Source organism: Tinamus guttatus, unplaced genomic scaffold (assembly GCF_059628265.1).
Source record: "Tinamus guttatus ecotype Peru unplaced genomic scaffold, ASM5962826v1 Tinamus_guttatus_pri_ptg000497l, whole genome shotgun sequence".
NCBI classification, from domain to species: Eukaryota; Metazoa; Chordata; class Aves; order Tinamiformes; family Tinamidae; genus Tinamus; species Tinamus guttatus.
In genome coordinates this window covers 5,096,730-5,115,965 of record NW_028289031.1, presented here as the reverse complement: position 1 = coordinate 5,115,965, position 19,236 = coordinate 5,096,730, and the positions used below count along the sequence as shown (strand labels likewise).

General features: G+C 37.2%; 1 protein-coding gene across 1 annotated transcript in view; it reads right to left on the bottom strand.

Annotated features, from left to right (window-relative positions):
- Positions 1 to 553: 553 nt before the first annotated feature.
- Positions 554 to 19,236, bottom strand: part of COL15A1 (collagen type XV alpha 1 chain) — a 117,881-nt gene continuing 99,198 nt past the window's right edge. The window contains exons 30-43 of the mRNA XM_088533361.1: positions 18,622 to 18,690; positions 18,198 to 18,239; positions 16,036 to 16,081; positions 13,879 to 13,968; positions 12,418 to 12,467; positions 10,504 to 10,614; positions 9,563 to 9,707; positions 7,927 to 7,991; positions 5,413 to 5,541; positions 5,182 to 5,241; positions 3,717 to 3,776; positions 2,747 to 2,932; positions 1,437 to 1,552; positions 554 to 1,115 (exon numbers count right to left, since the gene is read on the bottom strand). Of these exons, the coding sequence (XP_088389487.1) occupies positions 899 to 1,115; positions 1,437 to 1,552; positions 2,747 to 2,932; positions 3,717 to 3,776; positions 5,182 to 5,241; positions 5,413 to 5,541; positions 7,927 to 7,991; positions 9,563 to 9,707; positions 10,504 to 10,614; positions 12,418 to 12,467; positions 13,879 to 13,968; positions 16,036 to 16,081; positions 18,198 to 18,239; positions 18,622 to 18,690 (1,386 nt within the window). The 3' untranslated portion in view covers positions 554 to 898. The remainder of the gene's footprint in view (positions 1,116 to 1,436; positions 1,553 to 2,746; positions 2,933 to 3,716; positions 3,777 to 5,181; positions 5,242 to 5,412; positions 5,542 to 7,926; positions 7,992 to 9,562; positions 9,708 to 10,503; positions 10,615 to 12,417; positions 12,468 to 13,878; positions 13,969 to 16,035; positions 16,082 to 18,197; positions 18,240 to 18,621; positions 18,691 to 19,236) is intronic.

The window sequence follows — 19,236 nt, the reverse complement described above, 5'->3', positions numbered from 1 at the left end:
CATGATAGGACTCTTTTGTTTAGCAGTGTCTGTCACAACAGGAAATGACTTTCCGTAGTATGCAGTGGAATAAATAAAGGTCAGATGGTTCTTTTATCTGCATTTACTTCGCACAGTCATGCCAGTAAAACAGAATGTTTTCTATTAACATTGCTTCAGGTTTTCTGATGACAATAGCACCAAGATAAGGACCAGGTTTTGTCTAGGTGAAATCCACTCCTCCCGTATAAAGCCCCATGTGAAGAATCTACAAAGAAAATGTGGAAATAAGAAGCCAAGCCACTAAAGTAATGCACTTTCAGACTGCAATCTGTACAAGCCTCTGGGCGTTGGGTACCCAGCTTCCACTGAAATACAAAGGAGGTGAGCACCTGTGATGTTAAAGCCCTTTTTGAAAATTCCAGCTTTGTCAGATATAACAGCCTACCGTTATTCACTCAGCAATAATATGTGTACATTCATATATACGAATAGTGCCTTAGGTATTCAAAATCTAGGCAAGCAAAAAGAGGGGAGACAAGAATGTAAAACAACCTTCTGAATGGGTTGCTGTCCTGTTCAGAAGACAGGCTGGGGAATTTTCCTCCCAGACCACCTGTGACCAGCACCCTTAAGTGATCTTCAGCTCAGCCAGAAAGACTGTGAGTTAATTATCATTGGCAAATCTGCTACCCCCGTGATGTTCATGTGGAAGGAAGAGCTTTACGTCAGCCTCACACACACTAGATGTTCCACCCAGCTGGAATACTGTTGGTGTTGAGGTATGTTTTCTTTGGTTATATTTTCCTGAAATTTGCAATTACAAAAAATAGAATATTTACATCATTACAAATTAAATTTCAGTGTTAGCTTTTTTTTTCTGTCATAAAATGGAATATTCTTATGTGCAACAGGTAAATTATTTTCCTTGCGTATCAGATATGAAACTGTTTTCAATGCAGAGAACGATAAACCGATTACTACAGCTATATGCTTTCTGATCAAGAAGTTTCCCCGTGTCCAGCGGTGATGCTTGTCCCATAACTGCTGTATCAGCTGTATGCCAGGCTTCACAGTAGTTGCTAACCAGCCGGATCCCATTTGCAGTTGAACCATGCCATATTACTTTTTGAGGCCTGAAAGGTAAAGTTAAGAGGTTATTTCATGCAAAAAACTCTCTTATTTTTTTTTAACTGTATGTCTATATGTGTGGTGACTTTGCTCAGCTCATACCATATAAAAATCCTCTCCCACTCCCTCTCCTTCTCCTCTCCTCCTGCTTGAAACAAAAGCCAAGGAAGAAAAGAACACTACCTGATATCTCAGTTATAGGCTAGCAGAAACAGAAGAGAAAGTGTAAGAGAAAGAAGTCATTTATACTATACAAATACTAAAATACTATAAAATTGCTAAAAATTAATGCCATGTGAAACCTGCAGATGGTAATGTAAACTCACCAAGATGTATCTGTCATGACATTTCTCCCATCAAATGAGTATATTGGTACATGAGGATTGAATTGTCCACCGTTCCCATTAAATATTGATTCCCAGTTACTGAAAAGTGTTTCTCCCTGTTGAAATTTCAAAGTCACTTTATAAGAAAAATGAAATCCACATCATACCTGAATTTTATAGAATTCTATAAATCAAAAATCTTATCTGCGCTTAAAATCACTTCAGACTCCAGTTTTCACATCACAGTCTCAATGCAGTGCTCATGAACAAACTCATCTATTATATCTGTGCCAATAGCTCTTAAATATACATATTTGCCTCTGACCTTTCTATGAACAGTTATGTCTCTGCTTCATTGACTTCAGCTTAGTTCTTCAGCTTGATTCACTATTTTCGGTCTTTCTACTACCCTTCTCCTCCTAACTGTCCACACAGTTATTTGAAGATTTACTTATACGTACTCTAGCTAAAGAGAAAAATCTAAAAGTAGTTTGTAATGGAAATACAAATTGTGATGAGGTCACAATTTTACGACAAGTACTGCAAATATCAAAAGCTTTGTGCCAAGGTACCTCTCAAATTGCTTTGGAGTTTTTCCTCCAAAATTGTTGGAACAACTTTGTCTTTACTAATTTCCCTCCAAGCATCATGCCTGCATTTCAGAGCAACCTATTGAGTGAGCTCCAAGAGTCATGTGTTGTTCACGGAGAATTCTTTGGCTGTTTGTGCTGGGAGCCAGCCAATACTACCAAGACCCGGTTTGTTTTCCTCAGTTTTAGCATGTTTATGTGAAACCACAAGATGACTCATGTTCTAGAGTCTTGCAAAAACTCTCAGTTTCATCAGGGCAAATGCGGTATCACTAATAAACATAGAATTAGAATAAGCATAAAATAGGCATTTTAGTGTACTAAATGCTGTGGTTATACTAGAAAGTAGACAATCATATCCATCTTTGAAAAATGAAGCTGCAGTTTCCTTGTTAAGACAAAAATTTCCAGACTGCTAAACACCACACTCTTGCTATGTCAGCAGTCTGCTTTAAGTTAGCCATTCATATAGCTTTCTTTTTACCTTTAGTCTTAAGGTATTGAAAAAAGTCACTCTAGACAATACAAATGAAATGTGAGACAGTCTGCATCTTTCTATTTCAGCATTACATTTCTATCTGGACTCTGACTTGAAAATATAAAGCAAGACTTCTTAGTAAAGTGCAGTTTGGATGGAAACTTCTGCTTTTGCTGTTTTCCAAGATTTCAGGGCACCTACAGTATATCTGAATAAAACAAGTAATAAGCACTCATTTTTACCTTAAGATTGACTATTGGTAAATTGTATCTGTCTGTTTTTCTCACAACTGTGGCTAGATCTTGCAAATGTGATGAGAGGAAGGCTCTATAGGTAGATGTCAAACCAGCCAGCTGTGCCTGTTGAAAGCACTGAAAATCTGCTCGCATGTCACCAGCTAAAGGCAAATTTAAAGCCACCAGATGCAGCTGAAAAAAAAAAAAGAGAGAGAAAGGAACCACATTTTTTTTTAAAGTTTGTAACACGAGGAAAACATTTTGAAGTAAATTATAAAAATCCCCAAGTACAATAACTAGTACATTCCATACGAGGTATAAAAGTTGCATAAAGTTATCCAGCTGACAGCAGAGATATATATTTATCTCTGAACAGTCATAAAACCATGAAAATTACATACTGCTAAAAAAAAAAACTTCTATTAAAAAAAGCTAAATCCGTATCTTACAAGCATGGAAATACATAGCAAGATGAGACCATATATCATTCAAAAATTTTCTGTTGTCTAGTAGCAGGGGTAGCATGGCTAAGTCAAACAATATAAATGCAGGAATTAATCAAGAGTTTATTTTTTAAAGATGCAACTTGATTATCTTACTTTATTTATTTAAAATATATAGAAGCATTTTAAGTTAAGGTTTAGATTCTAAAGTATCTATTTAAAAACAATCAGCATCATGAAGACAGAAAGGATTCTAATATTATATTAACAATAATACAACAAAAAATGAGTAAGAGAATAAGTACTCCAACTTTTTTTTTTTTGAGTGAGAGAGGAAAAGGGTTACGATGACCACAATAGTTTGGAGGAAAACATTTAAAATTCCATTCAAGATGTCTAAACCAGTTTATGTGAAAATTACCAAAGTAAATTCTGTGACTTTGAAGAGGAAATATTATAAAACTCTCTCATAATGCAAAAATACAATGTTTCAAAACAGAGCTATTTAGTTGGGACACAGTTCTCATACTTACTGCTGGTTTTCCATTATTCATATTTGAAATTGGAGTCAATGCCGGAAGAGACTGAAATCCCTGTTATTTTAACACACACAAACAGATTAATTACATTCTTTACTCAAATCAGAATTTCAGACATTCAACAGATTTCTAAATAAAACAAACATTGAATATTAGAGAAACGGAAACTGTTCTGCCTCTGAAAAATAAACCGAAACTGCCACGTGCTATTTCTACCTACCATTAATTTAGAAAGCCACTTTAATATACGTTTGAGTACTGTCCTGAGCCAAGTTGCTCTACGAAACCTGAGCCTAAGCATTGCACAGCTAGTGTTCACGTCACATTGTGTCAGGAGCCCTGCATGGAATTTTCTGGTCAATTGCAGAAAACTGGTTCAGAAAAACTAAAACTGAAAGCATAAGGAGGATGTAGAAACAGAAAATGTGGCAAGTGGGAAGATTCCTAAAGGCCTCAGTAGTTCTTCCTCTTATGTAACTTTTTTGTAGAAACCAGAGGGCTGATGAGCTTGATAGCTGCTTCAAGAACAGCAAAGTTTTCTCATGTAGACAAGGGAAGTATGAGTAATACGACAGTGACTGTACCAGGTCTGGAAAGTCACATGATGTCAGCTGGAGGCTGCAGACAATTTCCTGCAACCTGAGGTCTAGACATCTTCCCAGCGTGTTAAGTGCCGATCTCTCTGGCCTCCTCTAACGTTTTTCTATTTCATTGTCACTAGAATTTGTCTGGCCATCTCCCTTCTCCTCACTCCTACCTAGCACTCTATTTCCTTTCAGCAGCTCAGCACTACACAGTCAGATCAATTAACTGCCACAGAGACTGTGCTCTAGTCCCTTGTCCAGTTTTTGTTTCTCATCCTCCTGGGAATTTGGGGGACAGGCAGCATACAGGTTTATACAATAACCTGCAGAATGGAGGCAGATACAGATCAAAAAAATGAGGCTGTACAATAAACTCCAACACACTGTGGGATAAACTGCATACCGATGGCAGTTATGCATCCTGACTGCAGGAATACAGGACTATAATCTTTTTAAGAAAATTTGTTTTTCAGAAGCTCTTTACTGAGTTTCCCTGAAATGGGCCAGGGCTTGATATGCCTGCCTTTGGTGTTACAAAGCAGAATTGTTTTATTTTATTTTATTTTATTTTATTTTATTTTATTTTATTTTATTTTATTTTATTTTATTTTATTTTATTTTGGTTTTATTTTATTTTCTAGATCCTGCTTTTTCTCTGTAGTATTCAGCATCTCAGAAGATGATGGCTATAGACGAATGGCTGGCCAGTACAACCAATTTGAAAGCTTATGTAGCAGTAGGATACTTATGCTGAACTGACAAGCCTCAGCAGAAATCATGTTGCACATAAACCTTCCTACAAGTTCCGCCCAATGTTTCTCCAGTTTTTGCACACCGAGGATAAGCTTTTCACAATCACAGTATTTTGTACCTACATGGCTTGATAAGGCTGGAGGTGGAAGGCTGTCAGCAGGGATAGGAATTAACTCACCAAGCTGAAAAAACACAAAATGAAACGCAAACAAAACTGTATTAATAGCAGCTTCTGAACTAAAAAAAAACATATATCTTTGCACACATATTTCTCCATCTCTTTAGGAATATCTGCAACAACCTCCATTTTGAGTAAGGGAAGTAAAAAATATTGGGAAACAGTGCAATAGTACCTGCAATTTTCTCCATCCATTTCGAACACGGATAAAAACCTCACTGGTTTCACTCAGATAGATTAGTGTTCCTTCTGCTACGAAATGAACTTTTTCCAACATACCCTCTACATTGCGGAACGTTGTAACCTGTCAAATGACAAAACAAAAGCAAACCCTGCATTACAGCACCGAATACAGAGAACATTTTGCCTGATAAATTTAAGTCTTACTTGAGTAAGTTCAGAAACATCAAAGCTGTTCATGCAGGAAATGCTCATAAAGCCATTTTTACCTTATTTCATAGAGAAAGCTTTTAGAACATAAAGATCTTGCTAGCCTGGCATAACAGCATCATAATTCTGTTGATTTTACTATAGCTTTACCAACAGTTAATTTTGCAAAGAGTGAGAAGATTACATCTCTAAGGTTTGGTACACTGGGTCAAAATGGAAGAATTCAAAAGAGACTTGATAAGGCTGAGCATAGCCTACAAATATCACATCCAATTCTAGATACATTTGTGTCTGTTATGTTTTTTTTACTGTTGCTGAACTACTGTTAATTTGATTAATTCAGATATTTAATCCACTGATTTTCATGGCATATAACTACAAATCTGGCATGCAAATGAAAAATAACACCGATAACATACTGAATTCAGATGTGGTAATACCTTCTAGGCAAGCTGAAAACCTGTTTAATCCAGATGGTATTTTAGAACAGAATCTCTTTAAATTCAAGAGATTAAAGCAAAATGTTTAATACTCAAAAAGTCACCTGTTCAATAAAGACTAAATAAGTGTTATGAAATCACTTGGATTCAGTGAGCTGCCCATTTTATTTACCTAAGTGAATGCAAAAGCTGTCTTTAGCAGAGACTCTTCTCATAGAAAAGTTTAGCAGAGAGTCTTCTTATAGCAGAGAGTCCCTGGCAGTACTTGAGAAAGATGTAGATGAGGCACTTACGGACATGGTTTAACAAGCAGGGCGGTGACGGGTTTATGGTTGGACCCAATGATCCTGTAGGTCTTTTCCAAACATAATGATTCTGTGATTCTATTTTAAAACCCCATGGAAGACTAAAGATATGTTTGTTGTTGGAAGAAATGGAATTGGTGGAAAAAATAATTTTGGTCTTTTCTTTAAGGGTGTTTACTCCATGCCTATTAGGTTCCCTGTGTTTCTAGTTTATGCAGCAGGTACTTTTCAGTTTTTCTTTTATAGATTTTACAGTTAGTAAGCTGAACCCTGTTTGTCAGATGTGACTATTGAATCTATTACCTATTTTTGTCCTTTGAAGTTGAGAACACAGGTCTCTCTAAAAGGAGTTACTTTTACAGTCTAAAATTGCAGGCAGCACAAAATCAGTCGCAAATTTCTTGAGATTGCCATTTCCTGACACTTGAATTTCTTCTTTTTTTTTTGTTTCTTGAGCATGTCAGAGAAGTCTATTGATGCTTTATAACCCATGCAGGCCCTGCTTTCAATTTACAGATTGATTTTAAAATGTTTGTTTTGACCTAAGTAAGTGGACTGGGAAGCCCTACCCAAGAAAGTATCGCCTAGACTGTAACTGCATCCCTCTACCTTGGAGCATCAGTCTTTGCTCAGCAATTTCTCCCTTAGTCCGTAACATCTGTCAGCTGAATTTCTGTGGGTAAATGTAGTTAGCAGAGATACAGCGCTATGGTGGGAAGGCATCAAAAGTAATTTAGGCTTTCATTCATGTCAAGCTGTTTTACATAATGTGAATGATCTGAAAGTCTGCTTATTTATTAGTGCATTCTAAAATGATTGCTGAGGTATACAGAGAATTTGTTCTTCTATCATAACATGAGAACAAAAATAAATTTTAAAATGGAAATGAAACTCTACTGTAAGCTTGTTATCTTTTTGTCCCTTTCCATAAATGGAGAATCTTTTATTTCGAAATTAACAACAGAAGTCTTGGGTATCTTTTCTACAGGATCAACATCTTGGGTACAACACAGATTTAAATGGCCCAGTAATAAAAAGAAACAATTTCAGTTATGTGTACCGTCTGACACAGCAATTTAAAGCTTTACGGATTTTTAGCATTCTTAGGAAAAGTTACTTTTTTTTTCTTAAAAATAAATTATCTGACCTGTTGGGTTTTAATCTTCCTATGTAAAATGTTTCTTCCACAGATCAGAGTATTCAGAATAACTCTTCTAGTATATTATCATCATATTAAGTTGCCACACTCTTTCTGAGACATTGCTTTGGACATGCAAAATGCACACCTTTCCATTGCTTTAACATCCCATCAGTCTTATTTTACATTTGTTGACTAGCTTGTGACTAACAAAACGATAGCCAAACTTCTTCATTCACTCTTCTCAGTATATGATTTCCCTTCTGAAAAAATTATGATGTTCAGAAAAAACAGAAAATATTCTAATAAATACAAATTCTAGAACTCAGCTTTTCTCCCTCAAGCAGTGCTGTCAACAGCCACTATAAGCTTCGGAGAAGTTTTCAAAGACAAATTTCCACAGTTCATTAACTTACCAGATTCCTAGTTGCAGGTAACCCTGGCTCTCCTGGAGGACCTGGTGGCCCAGGAAATGCAGGTGCTAAAAAAAACCAAATGTACAATACACATTGTAAGTCTTTTTGAGAGAAAGGGACCCTAAAGAAAATATTTGGGCTTGGTGTCTAGGAGTAGTGCAAGCTTGTAATGACCATGGTCCTTACAGGGTCAAATTATGAATAGCTTTCTCCAAAAGAAATACAGTTTTTTCTTTTTTTTTTTTTTTTAAGCGGTAGTGAAGCTTATTCTTTTACCTGCTACATGGGAGCTTGCAAACTGTTGGGGTCATTTAAACCACACTATTTATTTTCCCCCATATTACAGATTGTGAGCTCCACATTACAGTAAGTGAAAGCTTTAACGAGGTGACTTGAAGATAGGAAATAAATTAACATCAGTGTTCATTACATTTATTAAAATGGACATTTATCAATGTGCTGCTTAAAGAAACTTCTTAGAAAGCTTGTAAAGAGTAGGTAGGTAGGGTAGGTAGAAGATGAAAGCTAATGGCAGGGGGGACAAGCAAAAGTAGAAGGTTAGAATAATACTAATTTGTTCTGTCTGACTGGCTCTCTTTTAGCTAATATTCAGAAGTGCTTGATATATGTAATATAAGAAAATTCCTGAAGTGTTGCTCCCAAAACCAGCACATGGGAAGAACAGGTACTGTGGAGAAGCATATTGATCATTAGTTCAATCGAATTAACGAGTCCAAACCCAAACTTCAGTAAGACAGAGCTGCATTATAATCTCTTGATGCTGGTAAAGCACCCTTGCTGTCAGCATGATATATTCCTTCAGCTTCCTTCAGATTGAGGAATGCTTTGGTCTGGAAGACCAGTTTTGGCCAGATTCCCTTTCTGGTCTCAGTTCCCAAAGGGAAGAATCAGAGTCTCTCACTCAGGCAAACTTGCTAGGTAGTCTCAGAGGCACACAAGACCCGTCTACCAGAACCTAGCCCAAGGTCTGGACATATAAAACATCTGTCACTAGCAGACTTGTGACCCAAGAGAAGTCAAAAGAGAAACTGGCTTGAACTGATACTGGATTAATGCATTTCTTTTGCATTAGAAGCTCCAGCACCACCTTGTTATAACCTCCTCCCTCAAATCTGTGACATACTTTGCTCCTTTTCTAATCCAGTGAGTTAAAAATCATTAGAGGTCCAATAACCAACCTCAAAACTGTTTTGTTTGTATTCAACATTAGCATGGCAACTACCTTCTCAGGGGCAGTTCTCCTGCAGTTTTGTTCTAGACTTCAACTCTGTTGTATGTACTGTCCTTGTTATCAGGGAAGAGCTTCTTGTTGTCACATGAAAATTTTCCCAAATTTTGCTAACTGCTCAGTCTCACAAAGCTCTCTATGCAGCCATCCTCTGTTAGGCAGACTTCCCAAACACAGCTTAAATAAGATTTTCTTGTGCTCCCCAATGAAATTTGCTTGCTTCTGCTCTCTTTTTACGCTCTTGCTTACAATCCACATCCCCAGGGATGAAATCTGATGTAAGTGTGCAGAGTGAAAGGATAGCTGGAAGAACAGGTATGGAAAGGGGAGATGTAAGCATGTCTATTGCTTATATGTACAGTGAAAGACAGAATCACACCTTCTTACCTGAGCCATATATTGCAGGGGGTCCTGGTGGTCCCGGTGGTCCTGGTGGGCCAGGAGGTCCAGTTTTTCCATAACCTGGTAGACCAGGTAGTCCAGGTAATCCAGGAGGTCCTCTAGGTCCGACAATGGAATCCCCTTTTGGTCCCTATCAATTACAAAAATATTTTATTTGACTGTATTAACTTCACTGCTTCAGGATTTTAATCTTTCTGTATAGCATTTTCTAAAGGTGGGCCACAGCATCCCTATTTAGATATGAGTCCATTGGTGATTTTTCTCAAGGAGCCATGGAATTAATGGAAAATGAAAAATCTTGAGTTTAGTTTAGTATATGGGCAATGCATGCACTAGTTTTCAGATTCCATGGATTAACTAGTTTGCAAAGTGACAGCAGATTCCAAAGCAAACGTGGTGGCAACTACCAGGAGATTAAACCATTCTGCGGAGTAAACAGTAGCTAAATGTTAAAGGAGTAGTCCAGACCCACACACACTGGACTTTTCATTTGTGTTTTTTTTTTTGATTACTAGAGAAGAAAATAAGATGGATTACTTGAGTGGCCAATATTTTTTAAAGACAGTCTCTGCCTCATTTTGTATAGTCTATTTAGGCCTTTCTGAGGACATAAAGAGTAGCCTCACAAGTCGTATGTTCTCTCTTGATTTGTAATGCTATTAATAGCATGAACTTATATTTTGATGTAGTTGTAGGCAGCTAAGTAGCTGCATTGCATCAATTTTTCATGGAAAATTAATTCTATGCACAATATTGAAATGTCTGTGCCTATGCTTAATGCAGCTCTTTCCCTTACCAATCTAATTTTTAGCATATGAGTTTATATATAGCTCTCAGCATCATGTTGTTTGTCTCTATTTAGTGCTTTCTAAGTTAAAACAATGTGTGCACACAATTATTCCTAATATACAGCATTTATGACTTACAACTGATCCTGGTCTTCCAGGCGGTCCAGGAGGTCCCGTCAGAAAAAAGCCTCCATTTGGTTCTCCTTTTTCTCCTTTTACACCAGGGCCTCCATTGTCTCCTTTTTCACCCTTTGAAGAAAATACAATTTAAAGCATTCAGCTGAGGCAAGATGCACTCTATGGACTGGTCTTTTAAAGCAACATGAAAGATCTCAGCTTAAGAATAGCATCAGTTTACTATCTGCTTTTTGACATTCCTCCCTTCTTTAGTGATACGGTATCTTCTATTGAAGATGCAAGGATTTCTCAGGGTGGAGGTTTGAGGAAGAAACTGAGGCAGAGGAAACTGGCTCTATTGCTGTTTCCTGACTTTCCACGCAGCAACTGTGTTCTGTGCTGTAGCTGGAAGCAAAGAGAGTGTAAGTTAAGTCAGAGGAAGCACAAAAAACAGACTTTTTGCTTTTTCCTCACAGCATGGAGTAAGCAAAGAAAGACTGATGTGAATTTGACAGATATGGAAAGGTATGTAGTGAAGTGAAGACCATCCTAGAGAGCAGCACAGGGTTGTATACGAGAGGCACCACACAAAATTGCAGATACTTTGGGCTGCTTCTCTTCTCCTCATTTACGAAGATAATTATCAACTTGTTTGAGGAATAAAGTGATGAGTAAGAAGTCTCAAAAGACTAATTCATTATCTCCTTGTGCAAAATAAGCCGCAACATGAGGTTTTGCCTCACATTATTTCTCTGTTTTCCAGATGATTTTCTTCCTTCAACTTTTGTTGTTTACATTAGTACACCCTTCCAAGAAATAAACCTGTGAGCAGAAGCAGCAAAGGGCAAAGCAAGAATGGTGGGTAGCTGCAGAAAGGGAGATGTGACTATGTATAGCTCTTCCCCTGACAATTTTTTCATGTTGGTTTCCCAGTAAATAGGACTATAAAGCTTTCTGTATGACATGTCATTTTGGAGAGCTGAAGGACTAGATGCAAAATCAGTTCTTTGTAGCTAAAACTTGAAAGCTGCAGACAGTGCTCTATGAGATCAAAGAAGCCGCATCATGTCTGCCATGCACGGATGACACACTTTATGTCATAGGAATAACTTCGGTGCACTCAGCAAAGTAAAAACAAAATCCAAAAACAATACAGAACTACAAGTCTTTCAAGGAAATGAACAGCATCCTTATGTAACAACCCTATTTTTGGTGGAATCAGTAATGATAAATTGATTACATTTTTTTTACATCTTATATTGTTTGAGAGCAAACTCAGCTTTTTTCTGTTAAAATATTAATATTGATATTTTGTTGATACTCAAGTACTGTCACTTAAAGCAATCAGGAGAATGATGGAATAGAGACCAAACACATCAAGGTACAGACACTCTTTCTCATAAGTCACTTCAGGAAAGGACTATGGGGAAGCATAAAAGTGTCTTCCATCACTTTACCTATTTTATTCACTGTGCTGGAAAGATAAATAGTATTATGCATAACTGACTATTTTCGTATGTTAATTGCTGCTAATTTTTTCTAGCACCCCTTTAGTAAATGGATGTCTCTTACCTGAGCTGGCACAGAAGCAAAAGCATTAACTTATGGCAAACAGTTTGTACCAATTGATGTTGGGTAACAACAAGTTATGATTCACTTTTATACCACTGAGAGAGTAAAAAGCCTCAGCGTAAAGTAATAAACTATTTTCAAAAGTAATCTTTATATATTTACTGACATCTACAATCCCTATACTTCTAATAAACTTGTTTACCCAGTTGAAATTCGGAAAATTAATATAGAATATAATTGCTGATGCAGATATCTTTTTTTTTTGTTTTATGCTTCACCCTACTGTAGTTTTCTGCTTAGTGTATAGTAAAATTTCCTTTAAAAAAAGCTTAATGGAGCTCAACACAAATGGGATATAATTACCTTTATGCTATTAATAAAGTGGCTGAAATATGATGGAGGCAGAGGTGGACCTGAAAAATGAAGAAAATTATTTTAGTAGAATAATTATCTGTAATTTCTGTCTTAAAAGCACTGCTTTAGATATTACTGTTTTAGGAGTTTGAAGGAAAATGATTTACAATAATAACATTAACCTTTATATCTAACAGATATTTTTAGTTCAGTTTCCTAATGAAACAAGGCATAAATGTTCTATCTTGTCTGTCACTCCTCCACCTTAATTCATTTTCAATCTGTTTGTGAATTTTAGTAAAACTTGAAAGCAAGGAAGTATCAAAGATGAAAAGTTCCAAATTTTTCAGAAAGGGTAGCTGGATAGAAAGTGAAAGAAAAGCCTCCAAATTAACCCATTTGATGGAAACTGAGATAAAAGAAAAGCATTCCATCTGCTTTGGCTGTAGTGAGGTAGTCGAGCAGTACCTGTGCAATTCTGAATTAACTACAGTTTTGCTATTCCATTTCTAGGCTAAAGAAAGAATCAGGGTTACTGCTATTCTGCTGATCCTAGAATAACTTCTTTTCATTGCTCTTCTGCAAAAAAAAACAGTACCAGCATCGGTATTTATAGCAGCTGGGTTTTGTTGTCTGCTAATAGCAGTCCACCAAAGCCGTCAAGCTAGCACAAAAAGTTTTAAAAGCCTTCAAATACTCTTTCTTTGTCATTCCTTTAGAAAAAAAGGACCTTTTCAGAGCTATTTATAACAGCCAAATATGTTTGAGTCAAATGTGTGATGATTAGCTTTGAGCATGATGTCTTAAGGGGCAAATCTAGTCCAGTCTTCTTCTTGTTGTGGCGGTGGATATTGATCAGAATAAAAATTATTAAGACAAGAAAATAGTTTTTATGAGAACAAACAGGTCCTCTCAGAGAGAGCAAATATTATCAACAGAACCATGAGCTTGGAACAAAGAAATACCCATGTACATATATGGTTTTAAATTTATTGTAAGCACTTAAGAGGACAAAGATTATAAATATGATATAGGAATATAAATATTATACAGGAATATATATTCATATACTGCTCCTTCTGTTTTAAAGAATTACTGTCATTGGGAAAAGCCTTATATCAATATCTGAGCTTTCAAAAACTGCATTTGAAAGGAAGATTGTGTGAATTGTAATAGCAATCTTTTCAAACATGCTTTTCACATTATTTTTGAAAATATAAAAAATAGCCATGTGCACCAACTTTTGATTGTTGCATAAAAATAAATGTCTGGCGAGCAGCTTCTATTATGTTGGTCCTAGCACCAGTAATTTGATATATTTGGCCCAAACATACTTTTCATAATTATGACAAATAAAGCACAGAATATTAAAAAGTTGGTTGAAATGGACTTCTGAAGATTATCTAGTCCAACCTCCTGCCCTGAGTGGGACTACCATGGGATATTTCTGAAATGTCATATTCAGAATACCTGGTGGTCCTGGAGCCCCTGTCTCTCCTTTTTCTCCTTTCATGTTTGTTGAACTGTGCGCTCCCCAGGAATCTCCACTTCCTTTAGCACCTGACAAGGAAGCAAAATTCATGAGAATTTGCAAACAACAGAGATGCCTGCAATGACAACCAAACTCAAATGAAAACGGCAGCTGGTATTTCACGTTTGAGTCCATAACACATATGCTTTGCTTACTCTCCTTGTGAAGATTTAATGTGTGCCTGACTGTGTTCTCTCTTCAGCCCACGGTCCGTGTTTCTTTATCAGTCACATCTGCAACAAGGTCTCCTGCAAGTCAATCTTTCATTCTCCTTTACTTAGCCACCCAATCTAGCGTCTTCTGAGCAAAGCAAAACGAGAATGTGTGCTAACTCTCTTGTTGATATGTTTGTCAGTTCTTGGGTTACACTTCTACCTTTGACAACACATCCTCTAGCATCTCCAGGCTCAGGAACAAACCAGTAAATGATAACTGCAACTGTGAATGGCCAAAAATGTGGTGGTTTTTTGCTCATTGATGTCATAAACATACTGACAATGAAGAAAATGTTCTCTGAGAATAGACACACTTTTGGCATATTTTTTCTTCTATATAAGCTGAGGGTAGAACTCTATCCAAATAAATCTGGATAAATCTATTTTTCCAGGTATTGTTCAATTTTCATGGTAACTTTGCCCTATAAAATATCTAGGTAAAATGATTAATTAGATTTATTAGATCTGATTTATTTCATCTAGTACAACCCTGCACACACAGGGTCACCTAGAGCACGTTGCACAGGACTGCATCCGGACGGGTTTTGAAGATCTCCAGAGACATTCTGACACAGTAACATTTTATAGCTACTTCAGGGAGAAATGACCAAGTGTAAGGTGAGCTGGTCCTATTCTGAGCAATATGCAGGAGGTGTTTTGAAGTATCACAAGGGCAATGAGAGGACACATCTCCTGAAGCAATTTTAGCAGCACTCTCCCCATGATAGCGACAGCTCCTGTTGTGACCTATGCTGGGAGTTGGTAGATTGCTAAATGCACAATCTCTACTCTAACCTGTTCTCATTGCAGGTGTGAACTTCAGTAGGGAAGGCACAGAAACAATTTCTGGCTTGCTAGAGCACAATTTCACCAAGTCCATGACCTGGTGTTGCTTTTCCAGTGGAAGCTTTTTTGCTGTGCATGCCCCGTAAACACTTCATTGGTAAGAAAGTGTTTCCATCAACTTTCTGCAGCTTTCTGCAGCAGTCTTCCACTCTTATTCTGTATGACTATTGAACATTTTTAGGGACAAAAATATTTACAGCATTTTTCCTTCTTCTAGTTTTGCAGAAATGCTACAAATATGGGAGATGAAAAGAACTTCATTTTTAGAGCCCTGTTTTACAACAGAAGTTTCCAGACTGCTTCTTTCTGCACTCTTTCTTCAGTAGGTGTCACCTTCCTTGTAAATGAAGGGATGCAGAACACTTCTTCTGTATCTGCAGAAAATCCTAAGCCCACTCCAGCACATGGACTGTAGGCAATTTGTTCCTCTCTGGGGCTCCAGCAGTCAGTATGTGTTGACTCTGCCTGTGATCATTTACTTTTGAGCAGTAGGATGGGAGCTTCGATCACAAGCTAAATTTCTGGCATCAGTTGATCAGAGATCAGAGAAGGGAAGGTTTTTTGACACCATGAGTCAAACATCTGAGGGATAAGGCCACTTTGTTGGCTGATGTGATGTATTGTCAGTAGAATTTAGAATTTGCATTTGAAGGGCACTGCTAGAGGAGAGAAGTAAAGACTTAATGCAGCAGTGTGTGGCACCTACTCCTCACGTGCTTGTTCTCAGACCACTTGTCAGCTCTGACAGAAAACTCCTAACATTAGACATGCAGAACTTGTGTTACTCTACTAAATATATATATCTAAGCCTTAGAAGTTCAGACCTAGGTTCATCTGCTCTTTGACTTCCATGCTGAGATTGCACCAAGACATGATCTGAAGAGCAAAGGACTAACAGAAATGACCCATAAAAAAAGAGACCACCTCCAGTTTTCTCACAAAATCAGTCGCACCCTATCCAAGAGAAAGCAATGCTTTTTGTTCACAAAAAAGAGAGATTATTTAAAGCAAGTTTCAAGACAAAGAACTATTCACCTTGGACATTAAGAGCTTCTTGATTTCCTGGGTAAGGAGTGTTCACCTACAGACAAAGAGAAATTAATAAAAATCATCCATACACATTTTGTGATTCAAGTGCATAGTGGAAAGCATGGATAATTTACATGCTATCACAGTTAATATTGTAACAAAGCTGTGATTATCTCCAGTTTGATGAGGTCTGAATATTAGCTGATGAAGCCTTTTTCAGTATTGTGCTCTCTTCAACATGCAACATGCTTTCAGCAAGAGGGTAATAACATGCATTTTGGAAGCATTAGCAAATCCTGTTCTCAGTCATGCTGGTGAAACATCAGAAAATTCAGCTTATTCTCGAAGAATGATTCTGAATTTATGTCACTGCATTTGAAAGCAGGATTTGAATTTTGTTTGTAAGATAACAGACTGTTTGTAATTTTTTTCATCAGATCATAATTATGCCTACTGTCTGATGATCTTATGCTCCATATGCATTGGGATCAAGACTGGGAGGCAGAAACTATTCTATTCTAGTTCTACCATACTGACTCCATTCTCCTGTAATGATGGGCATGCTACTTACCTCCACTCTCTGTCTTCAAAAATGGGTGGTACAGGAGTTAAAATGTGGCAGAGTGCTCTGAAATGGACAGATCTTAATACTAACTAATACTATTCATATAAAGGGAAGCAAACATACTAAAAATCACATAATACAGCTGCTGTATCTGACTAACACTACAGTATTAGCTCTTAGAATCTTTACTCACATGGATAACTCCATTTACTTCAGAAGTTCAGTTCGCATGAGGAAAACTTGTGGGGTTCAGTCTGTAGTTCTTTAGGGATATTCATTTATGTAGGCATGTACAGCAGACTTCTTATCTATAAACTTGGATAGGTTTAGGAAATTATTCACAAAAGTAGGACGAATCTATCTATCATACTTAGATGCATGAAGAGGTATTTATAAGTACAGTTTCTATTATTTCTGCACATAAAAGTTACTGTTATTCACTGATTCTACCATCTTGAAAGGCAAACATTTTTGTCATCTGAAATTCAGTTAAAATTCATTTGAATCATTTCACAGAGAAGTCGAGGTTGGAAGGGACCACTGGAGGTCACCTAGCCCAACCCCCTGCTTAAAGCAGGTTGCTCAGGGTGTTGTACCGCTTGGTTTCAAAGCTCTGACCAGGTGAAGTTGACTAATCCAGACCAACTTCTCTTTTTGTGGGGGGAAAAATCATACAAGAAGATTATATAAGGTACTAGAAAGATTACTGGGAAGATTTAAGGGGGGGTATTCAAAGAGCTGGGAAGATGATGCCTGAAAGGTATAGGCCAAAACTGTGGAAATGAATTATTATAATGTGGAAAAGTAGAGCAGCCATGCTGCACATCACACTATGCAGGGAAGGACTGTGGCTCTCAATGACAGAATCCTCCCAAATACCTCACCCATGACTTAACACTACAGTATTGCTGTAGGGAAAGTTCTATCATACTAAACATTGCTCACAATTCATTGTAGTATCTAATTTTTGTGCTACATTAAACAAAACTGCAGGTCTTTTGAAGGCAATGGGGGCTTTGTCATTCACTTTGGACAGCAGAGGCAGAACTTCACCTGCTGGCCTTCATGAGATAGTCAAGATTTATGTATAGTTCTGTTGCATTTAAGGGTCAAATAAAGAAAAGAGACTCTACCATTCAATGTTATGCAAAATAGATAAGAAGTCTTACATCTCCTTAGACAGGGAAATTGAAAACAGCCAAAGACATAACTACATGGAGACACTGTTTATAAATGAATATGAAAAACGTGTGTACATGTAAGCATAAGCATTCAGCTCCCAAGAGCAAATCTTACACTACGAAAACATGAGGCTTGGAAAGGCATGAAGAGAGTTAGGGCAACCAAATAATCAAAGCACTTTATGCAAAAGGTTCCAATGTTTGTAATCTGTCACATGTTTTGTATGTGGCTCATTTCTGAATATCTAAGCGCTTGGAAATCTGTTATCTTGAAGGCAGGTAAAATACATCTCATAACTGGTGCAAAGCAGAAGGCAGGGAGGGGGAAAGCTGCATAGCTACTGTGGTTATGTGTATAGCTACTGTGGTTATATATTGTCATGGCCATGCATTTTGCTAAGAGCAGATTGTGTGTAACTTACTGGCATTTTGCAATGAGGTCTGGGAGAGATTGGGAAAACTGTCTATTGGAAATAGGGAGGGAAATGAATTTAATGAACATAGGTGATAATATAGTACATAATACAGCAAAGAGATCTAAAAGAAATGTCAGGATGAGGCCTGGAGGCTGAGGTCAGCATCCTGAATAGTGACTTCCATTTATTGATAGAGAATTCTCCTGGTTCCATCAGCACGTCCCAGTCTACCCGTGTGGGGCAAAACTCTTACACCACAGTGGCTCAGTTAAAAAGATTTTTCCCCATGCACACAAGTAAAGTAGACTGCTGTAAACTGTGTTGCTTGAAACAACTTTTGTGGATTCACTTTGCAAACCATTTCAAGAGAAGAATATTTCTGCTTATTTCTGCTAAAGTGAGAGAGCAACTGAGTCCTAGCCATACTTACTCCTTTGATATAAACTATCCGTCCTGGAGGTCCAGGGGGTCCTGGAGGGCCAGGCAAGCCAGGGGGGCCCTGGTAAGAGAAAGTTGAATAAGAAAGATATTAGATCCTTTCACATACAATTCAGTTGAGCCTAAGGAAAGAAGGACAAGGGGTCCAGAGGGCTCAATTTAATCATGAAGTTTTATATTACATGGCTTGAGGGAAAGATGAACTTGCGAGACTAGCCTAAGCTGCAAAGAGAAATTTCATATTTAACCTAAACAAAGGAAAAACAAAGTGGTCTAAGATTATTATTTCAGGAAAAAGAACCCTATCCTATGTTTCACACTGGGCGGTTTGCTTTTTTTTTTTTTTTGAACAAAGGAAAAACAGAAGACTAATACAACAGAAATAATTTACAAAATGTGTTCCATTGAAATACAGTGAGATTGACTTAATCTTTCCTCTTGCCTAACTGATCCTTGTTTTCTTAGGATTTCTATGATAATACAGTAAATGGGTTTTTTCAGCCTCTTTTTGATGCAGATAAAATATTATAATATTACTGCTGTGTTATAGGTACTACTTTTTTTCTAGCACACATCTCCCCAGTACATTGGAACAGCCACATGAATT